At 40.6% G+C, this 17,273-nt stretch overlaps 1 protein-coding gene across 2 annotated transcripts in view; it reads right to left on the reverse strand.

Moving 5' to 3' along the window:
- LOC111951590 (attractin-like protein 1) overlaps positions 1–13,735 on the reverse strand; it is a 91,887-nt gene extending 78,152 nt beyond the window's left edge. For both annotated transcript variants that reach the window (XM_070434986.1, XM_023969757.3), the window contains exon 1: positions 12,518–13,735. In XM_070434986.1, coding sequence (XP_070291087.1) covers positions 12,518–12,759 — 242 coding nt within the window. In that variant the 5' untranslated portion in view covers positions 12,760–13,735. The remainder of the gene's footprint in view (positions 1–12,517) is intronic.
- Positions 13,736–17,273: the final 3,538 nt, after the last annotated feature.

Raw genomic sequence — 17,273 nt, forward strand, 5'->3', positions numbered from 1 at the left:
ACAACACCACACCACACAGAAGAGGAGATTCCATTTGATAATTTTTGTGTGATTTTGTCGTCAGCACATTCAACTATGTAAAGAAAAAGTATTTAATAAGAATATTTCATTCATTCAGATCTGGATGTGTTATTTTAGTCTTCCCTTTATTTTTTTGAGCAGTATATATATATATATATATATATACAGTGGGGAGAACAAGTATTTGATACACCGCGATTTTGCAGGTTTCCCTACTACAAAGCATGTAGAGGTCTGTAATTTTTTATCATAGGTACACTTCAACTGTGAGAGACAGAATCTAACAAAAAATCCAGAAAATCACATTGTAATAATTTTTAAGTATTTAATTTGCATTTATTGCATGACATAAGTATTTGATACATCAGAAAAGCAGAACTTAATATTTGGTACAGAAACCTTTGTTTGCAATTACAGCGTTCATACGTTTCCTGTAGTTCTTGACCAGGTTTGCACACATGCAGCAGGGATTTGGCCCACTCTCCATACAGACCTTCTCCAGATCCTTTCAGGTTTCGGGGCTGTCGCTGGGCAATATACGGACCTTTCAGCTCGCCTCCAAAGATTTTCTATTGGGTTCAGGTCTGGAGACTGTCTAGGCCACTCCAGGACCTTGAAATGCTTCTTACGGAGCCACTCCTTAGTTGCCCTGGGCTGGTGTGTTTCGGGTCGTTGTCATGCTGGAAGACCCAGCCACGACCCCATCATCAATGCTCTTACTGAGGGAAGGAGTTGTTGCCAAGATCTCTGCGATACTGGCCCCATCCATCCTCCCCTCAAGTACAGTGCAGTCGTCCTGTCCCCTTTTGCAGAAAAGCATCCCCAAAGAATGATGTTTCCACCTCCATGCTTCACGGTTGGGATGGTGTTCTTGGGGTTGTACTCATCCTTCTTCTTCCTCCAAACACGGCGAGTGGAGTTTAGACAAAAAGCTCTATTTTTGTCTCATCAGACCACATGACCTTCTCCCATTCCTCCTCTGGATCATCCAGATGGTCATTGGCAAACTTCAGACGGGCCTGGACATGCACTGGCATGAGCAGGGGGACCTTGCGTGCACTGCAGGATTTTAATCCATGACGGCGTAGTGTGTGTACTAATGGTTTTCTTTGAGACTGTGGTCCCAGCTCTCTTCAGGTCATTGACCAGGTCCTGCCGTGTAGTTCTGGGCTGATCCTCACCTTCTTCATGATCATTGATGCCCACGAGGTGAGATCTTGCATGGAGCCCCAGACCGAGGGTGATTGACCGTCATCTTGAACTTCTTCCATTTTCTAATAATTGCGCCAACAGTTGTTGCCTTCTCACCAAGTGTTTTTTCTATTGTCCTGTAGCCCATCCCAGCCTTGTGCAGGTCTACAATTTTATCCCTGATGTCCTTACACAGCTCTCTGGTCTTGGCCATTGTGGAGAGGTTGGAGTCTTGTTTGGATTGAGTGTGTGGACAGGTTCTTTTATACAGGTAACGAGTTCAAACAGGTGGAGTTAATACAGGTAATGAGTGGGAGAACAGGAGGGCTTCTCAAAGAAAAATAACAGGTCTGTGAGAGCCGGAATTCTTACTGGTTGGTAGGTGATCAAATACTTATGTCATGCAATAAAATGCAAATTAATTACTTAAAAATCATACAATGTGATTTTCTGGATTTTTGTTTTAGATTCCATCTCTCACAGTTGAAGTGTACCTATGATAAAAATTACAGACCTCTACATGCTTTGTAAGTAGGAAAACCTACAAAATTGACAGTGTATCAAATACTTGTTCTCCCCACTGTATATATGACATATATAACATTCTGTTGGTGGCAAGAATGTTATATAATTTAAATTGAAAAACTCGAAGTGTTGAATCACGTGTAGTTTTTTGTACCAGTTCATAAACCATGTGCCATGGAATCGGTACATCGAAAAACTCCTCCCATTTATTTTGCAACCTGTATGGCGCAGCTGTCAACATTTTTGTCCTCAAATGAAACTGGTATATTTTTCTATTTATGCCAGTTCCTTTCAGACAATTTGTATCTTTTATATCTGGCAGGCAAACAAGTTGCCTATCTTCTCCCTTTTCCACTTGCCTCCTCCATTTTTGTGGTAGTGCTGCAATCAGTTGGTTGTACGTTTGGATTGAGCAGATATTCCAAAATATTTTCGATAACTGCATGTGACATAACTCCTCCGTTTCTATTCATAATGTATCATTAATAAATATAATACCTTTTTTTTTATTCCATAAAGAATGTTTTTTTATTAATCAGTATATTTGAGTTTAACCATAACATTTGTTGCATCTTTTCTGGAAGATAAAACTGAAATTGTAACCAGCTTTGTACAGCTTGTTTAAGAAAGGAATACTTCAAACAAAATTTCATTTTCAATTAGTCAGAAATGATCAATTGTAATCTGATTAAGGCAAAAAGGCAAAAAAATGGGTATTTCTTAATAATCTACTGGGAGAACCATTTGAGTTTAAGTATAACTTATGTATGAGTGAAGCTTTTAATGAGAGGTTTCTAGCTTTATTATTTAATAATGTTAGCCCCCCAAACTCATATTCATTATATAAATAGGCACGTTTAATTGTCTGGCTTAGCACTCCAAATAAAACGAAATATTTCTTGCTCATATGATAAAAWAAATAAAAATAAAAATAAAAAAAATGTTTAAGAGTCATCTGGAGTAGGCGGTGCCATTAGTAAGTAAGTAAACTGTGATAGGACCAAAGAGTTAATCAATGTGATATTGCATAAATAGTACATACATAAAAAGTATTTACCTCTTGATGGTTGCAGAATCTTATCTATTTTTGCTAAATTTCTATTGAAATTAATTGTGGTAAGTTCATATATATTTTTTGAGATGTGAATATCAAGTATGTCTACTTCACCATCCGCCCCTTTTATTGGTAAACTACAAGGTAGTGTAAACACTATTTTTAACGATCCAATACGTAATATGGTACACTTGTCAAAACTAGGTTTTAATCCTGAGAGGCTGGAAAAGTGATCCAGATCTTCAACGAGACGGTGCAGGGATACAGATTGCAGATTTAAGAAAAAACTAGAGTCATCAGCATACATTGACACTTTTGTTTTTATCCCCTGGATTTCTAACAAACATACATTTTGATTTGTTTAACACTTTTTTGGTTACTACATGATTCCATATGTGTTATTTCATAGTTTTGATGTCTTCACTATTATTCTACAATGTAGAAAATAGTAAAAACAAAGAAAACACCTGGAATGAGTAGGTGTGTCCAAGCTTTTGACTGGTACTGTACGAAAATGAGATATATCTGCATTTAATTTCCCCTCAAAATGTGCTTAAATTTCAAAAAACATGTTCACTTTGTCATTATTGAGCATTGTGTGTAGATGGGTGAGAGAAAAAAWATATATTTAATCCACTTTGAATTCAGGTCGTAACACAACTAAATGTCAAGGGGTATGAAAACTTCCTGAAGACGTTGTATATACGTGTTGCAATTGTATTTCTATATCTACATTTGTAGAATGACAACCACCAAAAGGCAGTGGGTATACTCAACAGAGATGGAAACAAGCAATGATTAAAACAACTTAGAAAGAAAGCAGACCACATTGTTCCACTTTCCAAATCACAACAAGCATTCTCTCATTCTCCATGACAATCCCATGGTGATGGTTATAGAAAAGAGAGTGACATTGTTGGTACCTCAAGGCTTTCTAGTCTCTGGGAAAACAGGGAGGGCATGAGTCATGTGTTACACACATGCATTTGGAACTCTGTGTGTGTGTGTGTGTGTGTGTGTGTGTGTGTGTGTGTGTTCTTACATGAGACAAGGCCCTCGCTCTCATCATAGCAGGATTAACGCGCTCTCTGGACAGATGGCCATCCAACCCTCCCCCACCCTACCCTTTAAACACACAGCTCAGCTCCACACGTAGGCTATTTTAGTTCACTGTGCACAAAAACATAGCAGCCGTCAGCTGTACCCCGCCTGAGGCTTAAACATGCATAAATTACCACACACACACACACAGTGCTGTATGACAAACACATGTTTGGTGATGTAAGAGGTCACTCCCGTGTTCTCAGACAAACAAAATATGTAGGCTACGCCTGTGAGAACTAGACTCCTACCACTTCCTTCCCTCCCTCAATCATTCCCTCCCTCCACACATGAACACTGGAACAGACACCACCCATCAACCTGGGACAGGCAAGCCATTTCTACAGTACAAACTGGTCAGACATCAAGGTTGGTTTCAACTTAAATGTAACCTGGGTCTATTTGAATTTTCTTCATTGTTGATGATGCTGGGAGAGCAGATTATCTTGATCCATCGGGATGACAAACCAACATGGCTATATTTATATCGGACATGCTCTTTAATATCATGTTGTTTTACAGTTAATCCTATTGGAGGACCGAATATTTAGATGATGACTGGGATACGGGAGACTGAACAAGTGGTTCAGTCCACCACATCATAGCCGTCTCTTACTGACCACAAATGAACGATGTCATGAGTTTTTTTTTTATAATATCAGTACATTACAGTATGTATAGTATTAAAAGACACACAGCAACCCAATACAATATAGTGCATTTATATAATGTGTTCTAGTGGGAGGAGCTCTGGGGGATTTGTGAGGAGACCATTCTCATTTAAAAGGTCTCATATGTCTGTATAAATCTAGAGGCCCTAATTGTGTCCATATTCAGAGATCCCATCCTGATAACAAAGAGTATTGACCAATATAAGGTGAGCAGGGTCCAGTAATGTTACTGTACTTTTTGCATGCACACATGTACAGTAGTTCTCTTTCAGTCTGCTCTGTGCAGTGCTGTTTCCCACCACCTAGTCTCTATATGTGACACCATTTTCAGGACACCCCTAGAGGGTTTGGATGCAGAGGAAACTAAGTGAGGCCGTGTAAAAAGAAGTACTTGATGTTCTCTGCTCTATAAATACAGTGTCATGGTCTCAAAGCAACTGTACAATCACTTCGTTCTCAAAGCCTTCACCCATTTACCCCTCTCAGAGCTGTTCAGTCTGTCCGTGCAGGAAAGAAGGCCTTCATGTTTAGGACACTTCATTCCCCTTCTTGTCTACATTTGGATGAGCTCACTAGATTCAGTTTGCACGCTCTGATCCATTTCCAAATTCCACACCCCAAGTGAAGTTATAGACAAGCACATCAGGACTTGACAGACTGAGGAGCAACAAATGAAAATAGACTAGATGGGGGAAATGCAGCAAAGAATACAGATTGTAATACGTGTTCATTTTGTCTCTACATCGCAGTGTCCATGGTGCTCCTCAGAGCTTAGTCAGCTTACAACAACTTCTAGAAATACAGATAAGAAATGGAGAGAGATGGATGAGGGGATGGAGAGAGGGGGATGAGGGGATGGAGCGAGAGATGGAGATAAAGGGATGGAGTGGGAGATGAGGGGATGGAGAGAGGGAGATGAAGGGATGGAGAGGGAGATGAGGGGATGGAGAGAGGGGGATGAGGGGATGGAGCGAGAGAGGGAGATGAAGGGATGGAGAGAGGGAGATGAGGGGAAGTAGAAATATCTAAGCTCCTTAATTAGATACTGTATGTTCTTCCTTCCCAGGATGCTCTGATTGACATTGTGTCCATAACTTTGTGATTCTCATATTTTTGTCTAACTGGGATTTTATTCCTAGTGGGAATGACCTTATCTGTAGGCAAGTACAGCTTCTATAGAGATTTACAAATACTTGAATCTTCTCTTCAGAGTTCAATGACTTGTACAATGTTYGATTAATTCAGTGCACATGACACCAGCAAGTGCTGCTTGGGAAATAAATGAACTAAATGAATGCACTCAGCATGTTTGTAATGGGATGAGAGTCCGGAAAATTCCAATTAGGAAAGTCTTAAAAAGGCAAGTTTAAAAGAACAGAGGCCTTGAATCCTCCATATCACAAGTTTCCTTTGAAAGAGAAGCACATTATTATCCCTCGCTAAGTGCACAATATACCAGTGCTGTATTCACCCCCATCAACCACTTTAAAAAACAGGAGAAATAGGTTGTTGGTGCAACTAGCTCTAGCTTGATTAAAGAAAGAAAGAAATTGAGAAAGAGATAAAGGGAGAGGAAAGTAAAGTGTGGGAGTATACAGTGCATTCAGAAAGTATTCAGACCTTGACTTTTTCCACATTTTGTTAAATTATAGACTTATTCAAACATTAATTAAATGTTTTTCTCCTTCATCAAGCTACACACAATACCCCATAATGACAAAACCAGTCTTTTTCAAATACATTTTCACATTTGTTAATTTCTTTTTTACGGAAATATCACATTTACATAAGTATTCAGACCCTTTACTCAGTACTTTCTTGATGCACCTTTGGCAGCGATTACAGCCCCGAGTCTTCTTGGGTATGGCGCTACAAGCTCGGTACACCTGTATTTGTGGAGTTTCTCCTATTCTTCTCTGCAGATCATCTCAAGCTCTGTCAGGTTGGATGGGGAGGGTCGCTGCACAGCTATTTTCAGGTTTCTCCAGAGATGTTCAATCGGGTTCAAGTCCGGGCTCTGGCTGGGCCTCTGAAGGACATTCAGAGACTTGCCTGGAAGACATTCCTGAGCTGTCTTGGCTGTGTGCTTAGGGTTGTTGTCCTGTTGGAAGGTGAACCTTCGCCCCAGTCTGAGGTCCTGAGCACTCTGGAGCAGGTTGTCATAAAGGATCTCGCTGTACCAAGCTCCCTACATCTTTCCCTTGATCCTGACTGCCACCACCATGCTTCACCGTAGGGATGATGCCAGGTTTCCTCCAGACGTGATGCTTGGCATTTAGGCCAAAGAGTTCAATCTTGGTTTCATCAGACCAGAGAATCTTCTTTAGGTGCTTTTTGGCAAACTCCAAGCGGGCTGTCATGTGCCTTTTATTGAAGAGTGGCTTCCGTCTGGCCACTCTACCATAAAGGCCTGATTGGTAGAGTGCTGCAGAGATGGGAAGACCTTCCAGAATGACAACCATGGCCACAGAGGAACTCTGGAGTTCTGTCAGAGTGAGCATTGGGTTCTTGGTCACTTCCCTGACCAAGGCCCTTCTCCCCAAATTGCTCAGTTTGGCCATTTTTTGAATGATGAGGCCCCTGTTCTTGGGACCTTCAATACTGCAGAAATGTTTTGGTACCCTTCCCCAGATCTGTGCCTCAACACAACCCTGTCTCGGAGCTCTACGGACAATTCCGTGGACCTCATGGCTTGGTTTTTGCTCTTATATGAACTGTCAACTGTGGCACCTAATATAGACAAGTGTGTGCCTTTCCAAATCATTAATTTACCACAAGTGGACTCCAATCAAGTTGTAGAAACATCTAAAGGATGATCAATGGAAACAAGATGCACCCGAGCTTAATTTCGATACTCATAGCAAAGGGTCTGAATACTTATGTAAATAAGGTATTTCTGTTTTTTATTTTGAATAGATTAGCAAAAATGTCAAAAAAAACATTTTTGCTTTGTCATTATGGGGTATTGTGTGTAGATTGATAAGGGGGAAATTGTTTCATCCATTGTAGAATAAGTCTGTAACGTAACAAAATGTGGAAAAAGTCAAGGGGTCTGAATACAATCTCCTCAACTTTATGTCCACTCGTAACCCTCACTGTTTCATATAACAAGACAGAGAATAAAATAACAAAAGTCCTTCATTGACAGTAAAACTGTCAGAGAGAAAGACATTTTTTCAGTTCTGCATTCAAAACAACAAACTTAAATTTGACCTCTACCACGCTGTAAGATTATGAGCAAGCATCTTTTTTATTTAGGATGCCTACAAGTGCTCATAGTCTGCATTTTGGTTTTGGCAGCATCTGGGTTGTAACTGTTTGTTTGTGTGAATAATTAATGTATGGGTGGAACTGCAAGATGTAATCTGCCTGTCTGAATCMATTTGCAGCAACCAGCCTGTGGGAGTCAGACAGTCACACTCAGGGAAACAGACTAGAGGGGCCGCAGTGCCATAAAAGAATCACAGATAACTAAATCAATAGACCAACACAGCAAGCTGTTTCCACTCTGCTAAACTCCGATTTCCCCCTGACATTGTATGCCATCCACAGGTGAGATGATTCGCTGAAAACAATCGAACCGCTGATGTGATGCACAACAATTTCTTTTTAATGCATCTTTCGTTCTCTCTTTGATTGGCACTTAGAACCTCMCACAGCATCTGTGCACTTTTTATTTATTTCACCTTTATTTATCTAGGCAAGTCAGTTAAGAACAAATTCTTATTTACAATGACGGCCTAACCCTAATCCAGACAACGCTGGGCCAATTGTGCTCCAATTCGCGGCCGGTTGTGATACAGCCTGGAATTTAACCAGGGTCTGTAGTGACGCCTCTAGCACTGAAATGCAGTGCCTTAGACCGCTGCGCCACTCGGGAGCCCTTCCAACTTCACTATTTGACACTGATAATGAACCCGTTATTGTCCAATTAATTATACTGGATTCCAGACAGGTACACTTGCCATTTATGGCATTCAAATCTGGTCCATTTTAGAACTTAATACAGACAGCATGGACATTAAAGGGCCAATCCGAAGTTGAAACAATAACAAAGCGGTCACCGCTGAGTGATGGGTCTGGAGAAATGAAACAACTCAAATTCACAGAGCTATGGATGCAAGGTCTGACCATGCATGATATCCATATTATAGTTGTAACCATGTTGAAGCTAAAGTGTATATTTTTTTTTACATTTACAATGTTTACAAACATAGAAGTAAAACACGCTTATATATTTTTGGTACTGGTGGGGTGTGACAGTTGAACAAAGTTAATAAGGCATTGATAAGTTATATTCTTTAAGAATCAATGGGTATATAATTAATTTATAAAACCAAAAATGGATGTAGCAAGTGCAGATTGTCCCTTTAAAAATCAGACAAGGTAAGAACAAAACACTTCTGGTTGATAAGATAAACAAACTGAAGGGTTTGAGTGGGATGAAATGACCAGCTTTAATTTAATCACAGGTGGTGGCACTTCATTAAAAGGCGACTGAACTTCCTGATTTGGCCTCGTTTTGAAGATTGCTCATTAAGAAATGCTAAACAAGAGTTGTCTTGGGGGTGTGGTTTGATTTGAGTGTGTTATGTTTGCATATCGTACCTGGGCAATTACTGTTGTTTGTCCCTCCTAAGTCACCGTAGCAACAGCATAGCCAACAAAGGTGTATGGTGTATTAAAAAAATGTGCATGAAAAACGAATCAGTGCACTTCAGACAGTCTATCGAGTCGGGAAAGTCTGGCTGCGTGCTCAGGACTGATTTCTGAGAACAACATCACATCTACAACCTCATCTGCAAGCTGTCAAACTTTTGTAAATAAATCACAAGTTACACACTGTTTATCAGTGCCCAAAACCACTAGTAGCTAGCAGGCACATTGAGCATCCAGGCCACAATCAGCTTATCAAGTCACTGGCGAGTGGCAATGTGTGCCGTTTTGTTTCTTACAACTTTCACACTATCTATTACTAGTGTGTGCACGTTTGTCTGGCAGTGTTTCATAGGGAATCATGTTACAAAACAGGTTGCGGGGGACATGAGATGTTCCCGAATGCGGTTGCAGTTTGGATACAAGTGCGCTCTGATTGTCTCAATTCAAATTTTGCCCCAAAAAGTGGCAAACTTAAGTGGTTTACACTATCAAAACACATCAATCAGCATGTGGCCACTTCATAAAGGGCCTAGGACCAAGAGTTCAACATAACATGGGCGACATGAGGCGCCGCGTAATGGGCAGGTCTGTCTCACTATCTGGAGTTTCTGGCTGCTATGATTGGATATAGTGTGCGCAGCTGATAAAGCGCAATCAGCACAGCTGCTTCTCTCGTGTTAGTCGGCACTGGGTAATCCATACTCAAACTTCCAGTAAATTGTGACATACTCACAAAACTCAGTTTTAGATGAGACTGACTTTATCACCAACATACTCACAAAACTCAGTTTTAGATGAGACTGACTTTATCACCAACATTTTCCTATTTACACTTTGTAGTACATTTTGACACTAGAATGAATGTTTCTGACTCATATCAATGCCACATAGGCTGTTTAAAACCAGAGAAGTTGTTTCTAAATTGCTGCCTAAAATCCCTCTTCAGTGCCCCACACTCAGGTTAGATCTAGTTCCCCATTCTCACATGACCTGGCAATACACTATTTTTAACCATCCTACCTGCACATCCCCATTTACCCTCCAAAAAACATTACTAGTCCCACATAAAACTGGATCCATGACCCTTAAAATCTCAAAAGATTGAGGTAAAGAATATCCTCTGCTGAACATGGATTAAATTTATATTAGACTTGATTAGTAGATTAAGTTGTCTTTAGTTCATATATATATATATATATATATATATGATTGGTATTTTAGAAATATGACAGTAATTATTTATTTACCAGTAGTTACAAAGTAATGCAGATAGGCCTAAGTAATATTGCAGCACTGAAATAGTTCCACAACTTTGTATGAAAGGACTTCACCTGTTGCTAATTTAGTGCATCAAATAAAAATAAATTCCATGTAACCACATCTGCCTGGGAAATTTAAGGTTAAGTGTGACCAATTTCCTGAATAGATTTAATCTAAGGGATTAAAATGTGCTGTTATTTGCATCCCGATGGACATGCAGGTTTTAACCCAATTCAACCCAGATTTGACAAGTGTGACCCAGTAGTGTCTACCTTTTCTTTTAAATTGCGAGTCCTGAGGATGTTGACAGATGGTCAAGGTGTGAAAGTAGCTGCATGATGGCATTAAGGTGCTGATTCCCTTCTGACAAGAGGGGAGGTGACCTCAGCTCCTCACATTAGGCCAATACAGGCCATCAAATCAAGGCCTGTACTAAAGGGGGAAAAAATCAGTAGACCCTCCCCTAAAGCAACTCTGACTCAGGGATGGTTGATCATAATCAAATATGCCTACATATTCACTATTTCCAATCATGTGGACCAGTTATAATATAGTTTACACACACAAACTCAATCTGCAAGCAATAAGTAATGTGTTCATTATCAAATCACCCGTGTTTGGGAGTAGTGAACTACATAGTTCAACAGGTAATGTAACTACATTTTGCAGTAGCTTGGTGGTTGTTGAACTAAATTCAAATCTTGGTTGTGTTTTCAGTAGTTCATAACGTTTTTTCACCATATAGCGGTGTTGCTAACTACTTGAACTACACACTACATTTTATGCCAGAAAATGTCCTTTCTTTTTCGGCATTAGACCTACCAATCTCACTTGAAACATAGTGTAATTTAGCCGACTAAACACAAAAACTAACAACAGATTGATTGCAATTTGTAGTCTACGAAATTTCAGATTTAGAAATGATATTTCATCATTAAGTAGTTTGGATGTAGTGAACAATTTTTTCAAAGTAACTTTAGTTAAGTAAACTAATATTTTTTAAAGGGTAGCTTAACTTCTTCCAATGTGAAGTAATTGGTAGCTTGGTAAACTATACGTTCAGAGTAACTTCCCTAACACTGGCAATCACAACACTTAACATTGAGTAGGAATTCACTATTTTCCACTCGATCTATACAGGTAGTCAGCCATGAATTGCCAGCAATAGCAAGCCCCAACGACAAGGACCACAAAAACAACATGGCTTAGTCTACTGTCCATTACATACTGTATATTTGTCTGTTGAGTCTAAGGTGACTGTTGCCAGGGATATTTGATTGGGAAATCGATATGAATCCACAAAGATAATCATTTGTACAATTACCACCCTTGAATGAAATGTAAAGGCTTTATATTGTAGCGTGGCAGAGAGCAATAACAAAGGAATGCGCCGGGGTTAAGGTGTCACGGCTCTTGATATTGTTTTGGTGATTCATAAGCATCCGCGCATAGTTTCTAAACCCAGAGGAGCAACATCGCGAGACTTCCGGGAACGCTTGTGAAATAAACCAGGCCAGGGTTTGAAAAGTCAATGAGAAAGGTGAAAAATTCTTCCTTTAGTTGTTAATTTTCTCGAAATCTAAAAGGCACAACCTAGATTCGAGCCAATGTCTTAAGTACTTGAACATGTTATTACTCCACCCTTGTGAAAGTGACAAACGGACACGTTTTAATTTTCGTCAAAAACAACTTTATATCGAAGGAGTGCCTGTGATTTGATGGCCTACACATGCGCAATTGGGCGCGAGACGACCTTTATAGACACGATGACGTATTTCTACGCATCAGCTTAGCTTGCCAACGTCGCCATGACATGTATTGGAGAAGCAGCTTTAGCCTATCTTCATACCGTACGGTCTGTCTTTGATTAGCTGCAAGTCAATAATAGGCTACTTCCGACCGAGCGAGGTTGTAATAATGTCTAGTGGACTTTAACTTAACGTAGCAGGCGTAAGAGAAAGTAGACTTTGTCTTTGAACACTGGTTAGAAAGTATTAGAATGTTACTTTGAAACAGTATATTTGCGGATACTTACTTGAATCTTCCCTGACAGTGTTGACACTGGGCTCCAACCCATCCTTGGTCACAGACGCAAGTTCCATTGATGCATTTCCCAGAAAAGCAATTTTTATCACAGGACTTGGAGACTGTGGCTTCGGTGTAAAACACCAAGTACAGCATAAGGAATGCCCCCAAATATATTTTGATGTCCTGGGGTCGCATATTTGGATATCTAGTCCATGTGCATAGATGCATTCCTCGGCAGTCCCCTCCCATTTTACTTTAGAAACAGGTAAAGGTCTCCTTTTCTGGTTAAGACTCCCTTATTCACAGATTGAGTGACTCAATTAAAATGTCACTTATCGGTAATAAATACTTTGTGAGCAAAGGTTTGGTGTAGGCGTGGGATAGCCTAGCCATGAAGCTAAATACACTCAAACATTCAAATTGGCTTATTTATTGGCTATAGAAACATAGCTGAGTCTGAGCATATTGCTGGAGTTCCGCAACTAAAGCATCTCTCCTCAGACAACAAAGCCTGCAAATGTGTACTGACTTTATGCACTCCTATTAAACTTTCTTGAACTAACGTTAATGAATGCTCACAGCGTTATTCCCAGAGGCTAAGAAGCCATTTTAAAAACCAAAGAAAATCGGCGTGTTTTCTAAGTTGTATTCTAAATTAAGTATTTTCCAAGCAATTTTCAAGTTCACCATCCTAATGCTTCCCGAAAAACTGGAAGAAAATAAAAGGTCACAGGATTGATCCTGGGATGTTAGTTCTGGATCCCAGTTTCCATTGCAAGAATCGGTTGTGGATGTTGTTCGCTGCGGTGGAGAATGCAGCAACCCGGACAAATAGATCAAGTTGACCGTTCTCCGTTCCGCTTTTTCCCACTTTCAGTTTAGACCCCTTCACTGAAGATAAGGACGCTTATTTGCATAAAAAATGGTAATCCTTGTCAGAGAAAGCGATATTCACCGATGAATAACAACACGACTCCCCTCCTTACGTGATGATACTCGCACAGCTGGTTTTCGACAGGGAAACTCCTGGACAAAGCTCCGAGCATGAGCAGAGCAAAATTACGCATTTAAAGAAACAGTACACGAATGCGCGCTGTTGTCCCTGTACTGGTTAGCCCTATCCGATATCTTTGGGACGTCTGTGCCCTAAACTCTAACCTTAACCCCTACCCTAACCATACCCTAACCTTAACTCTTACCATTTTTAACAAGAACCCACTGTACTTCTCAGAACCTTGTTTTCCTTCTTCTCTGGTATAACGGCGTTCGCAACAATTGGATGTGCATGCCGCCACCTACTGTACGGGTGGATAATAAGGATCCACAAAAAGGAAAAAATGTGTGTGAAAAATATTCATATAAAACGATAAAGAAAATGTAACTAATCAAAATCAACCTGCTTTTCTGTAAAAAAAAATATAATAACATTTCATCAGGTTCCTACACAGGCTCACAAGGAGAATTGTGCCATCTTCCAGAGACAGTAGTCCTTGCAGTGCTTCTGCTGTGAACTCTTGAAACCCCAAATACTTTTTCGGCCGCAGACACAATGATGTCAAGCTTGTTGGACTTCTTGGACACTTGAAGAATAGAATTTATAACAGTGCCAATAAACACTACAAAATACACCTTCACAATGAGTGTATCCAGGTCTATTGACTGACAAGGAACATTTATAATGGGCTGTGGAGCATCACCACCATCTCTTCAGCGCTGTCGCCACTTGCCCAATCGAGTCTCTTTACCACCTCCACATAGGAGATCAGCTGGACAGCCCTGATCCTTGACACCTCGACCTCTTGACTTTCATGTTAACAGGGCACTCAGGGAAAATGATCACCACCACAGTTGCAACATTTTACATTCACAGACTCTTCAATAACATATTCCTCCCATCTGCAAACACTTGACACATGGCCAAACTTTTTACACGTCTTGCATTTCAGCAGGTTTTGCAGAAAAACTCACGGCGTACCTTATATATCCCAACTTTACATGGGTTGGGAGATACTCTTCATCAAACATCAGTAATACAGATGTACTTTTCTAATTTTTCCCTCATCCACCATACGGGTCATACATACATTAACTACTACTTACAGGCTGAGATATTGATTATCAATGTCCAACGGGATGCCAGAGATAACACCTTTTACCAGTGCCCTGTTACGAAAATCAAAGCTGTCCACGTAACGCATCGATAATTTCGCGAGCCACAATGCACATTCCTTTTGCTCTTCAAAATCTAATTTTATTGGTCACATACACGTGTTCAGCAGATGTTTTTGCAGGAGTAGCGAAATGCTTGTGTTTCTAGCTCCAACAGTGCAGTAATATCTAACAATTCACAACAATACACACAAATCCAAAATAAAGGAATGGAATTAAGAATATATAAATATTTGGACGAGCAATGTCGGAGCGGCATAGATTAAGATACAGTACAATAGAATACAGTATATACACGAAATGAGTAATGAAAAATAATTCAACATTATTAAAGTGACCAGTGTTCCCTTATTAAAGTGGCCAGTGATTTCAAGTCTATGTATATAGGGCAGCAGCCTCTAAGGTGCTAGTGATGGCTATTTAACAGTCTGATGGCCTTGATATAAGCTGTTTTTCAGTCTCTTTGATGCACCTGTACTGACCTCGCCTTCTGGATGATAGGGGGGTGAACAGCTTGGTTGCTGTCCTTGATGATCTTTTTGGCCTTCCTGTGACATCAGGTGCTGTAGGTGTCCTGGATGGCAGGTAGTTTGCCTCCGGTGATGCGTTGGGCAGACCGCACCACCCTATGGAGAGCCCTGCGGTTGCGGGCGATGCAGTTGCCGTACCAGGCGGTGATACAGCCCGACAGGATGTTCTCAATTGTGCATCTATAAAAGTTGGTGATAGTTTTAGGTGTCAAGCCAAATTTCTTCAGCCTCCTGAGGTTGAAGAGGCGCTGTTGCGCCTTCTTCACTCCACTGCCTGTGTGGGTGGACCATTTCAGTTTGTCCGTGATGTGTACGCCAAGGAACTTGAAGCTTTCCACGTTCTCCATTGCGGTGCCGTCGATATGAATAGGGGGGTGCTCCCTCTGCTGTTTCCTGAAGTCCACGATCAGCTCCTTTGTTTTGTTAACGTTGAGTGAGAGGTTGTTTACCTGACACCACACTCCCAGGGCCCTCACCTCCTCCCTGTAGGCTGTCTCGTCATTGTTGGTAATCAGGCCTACTACTGTTGTGTCGTCTGCAAACTTGATGATTGAGTTGGAGGTGTGCGTGGCCATGGGTGAACAGGGAGTATAGGAGGGGGCTGAGCACGCACCCTTGTGGGGCCCCTGTGTTGAGGATCAGTGAAGTGGTGTTGGTTCCTACCTTCACCACCTGGGGGTGGTCCATCAGGAAGTCCAGGACCCAGTTGCACAGAGCATGGTTCAGACCCAGGGATCCGAGCTTAATGATAGTGTTGAATGCTGAGCTATAGTCAATGAACAACATTCTTACAGATACACAACACCATACCACTCCTGAGTCATGGTTACTTTAAATGCATCCACTATTCCCAGCACCTTCTTCACCATCCTCATGACTTCAAAAAGGTTCCCCTTTTCCCAAGAACCCAAGGACTCCTTTTCAACAACAATTCTAGCCCTTTTCGTTCCATTCTTGGACTTCACTGTTGTCCACTCATCCTTTTCACTAACTGTACTCCATGCACTTTCAGCTTCAAACAGCACTTCCGCTTCTGCCTTCTCGCTTGGCTTCTTCTTCCTCGGTGGGGTTTTTCAGTGGTTGGAATCCAACGGTAATGGCGCATTACTGCCACCTACTGTGCTGCTGTCCCTGTACTTCTCAGAACCTTATCACAATCACATCACACAATATCCCCATGGGCAATTTCAAACCATTGTTGCAGAAATGCTTTCCTGTCTTGGTTACTGACCTCAAGTGCCCTTGTCTCTGCTAATGTATTTAATCTCAATTTGTTTCAAATGGCACACACTTGAGGCCAGGAAGATGATTGATTATGGATGCTGTTGAACAGAAACAATAGCCTACCATGGATTCAGCCTCTTCTAATCAACCAAGAAAATAAGCTATAATTATAACAATGTAAATGGTGTGCCATAAAATAACCTAGGCCTAGATGTGTTGAGTGAGTTTTATCATTTTCTATGCAATTTGTTGCTTTGGTTTTAATCGAATTGTCAAGAATCAATATACATTTTTCTTTTTAATTTCCCCCCGATGGGACTATGTGACCCAATCAATATTTCTGCATTGACTCCAGGGTGAGCAWAAATCCTAGCTGCATAATGGAATTTACCCAAGCAACCAGAATACAAAGCCAGCTTAAATGGTTCACTGTGGAATACTTTTTCTACCCAGGTACTCGTTTTAAAGACTCTTTTCAGAGTTGTAATGAATTCAGGTCTGACCTTGTTCAGCATCACCCTCAGTAGGATTACCAGTTATAATGGTCATCATCATTAGACCCTATCATCCATTTACTATTCTGGGTAATAGAATCAAGTCACTCACACAATCATGCCAATGATATTAAGTCCCTTATTGCTTTAGTTAAAAAGATTCTGCTTCTCTTGGAAAAAAGTTAGAAGAGGTCATGTTTTATTTTGTTTAATCAATTAAACTCCATGGACTTTTTTAAACTTACACTAAGTGAATGTACTTTGTAGGAGGGGAACACGTCTCTGTTGCTAGAAACCAAGATAAACACACATAATCCTGCATGTTTACTGGAGGCCCAGAGAAACA

Source organism: Salvelinus sp. IW2-2015, linkage group LG25 (assembly GCF_002910315.2).
Source record: "Salvelinus sp. IW2-2015 linkage group LG25, ASM291031v2, whole genome shotgun sequence".
NCBI lineage: Eukaryota > Metazoa > Chordata > Actinopteri > Salmoniformes > Salmonidae > Salvelinus > Salvelinus sp. IW2-2015.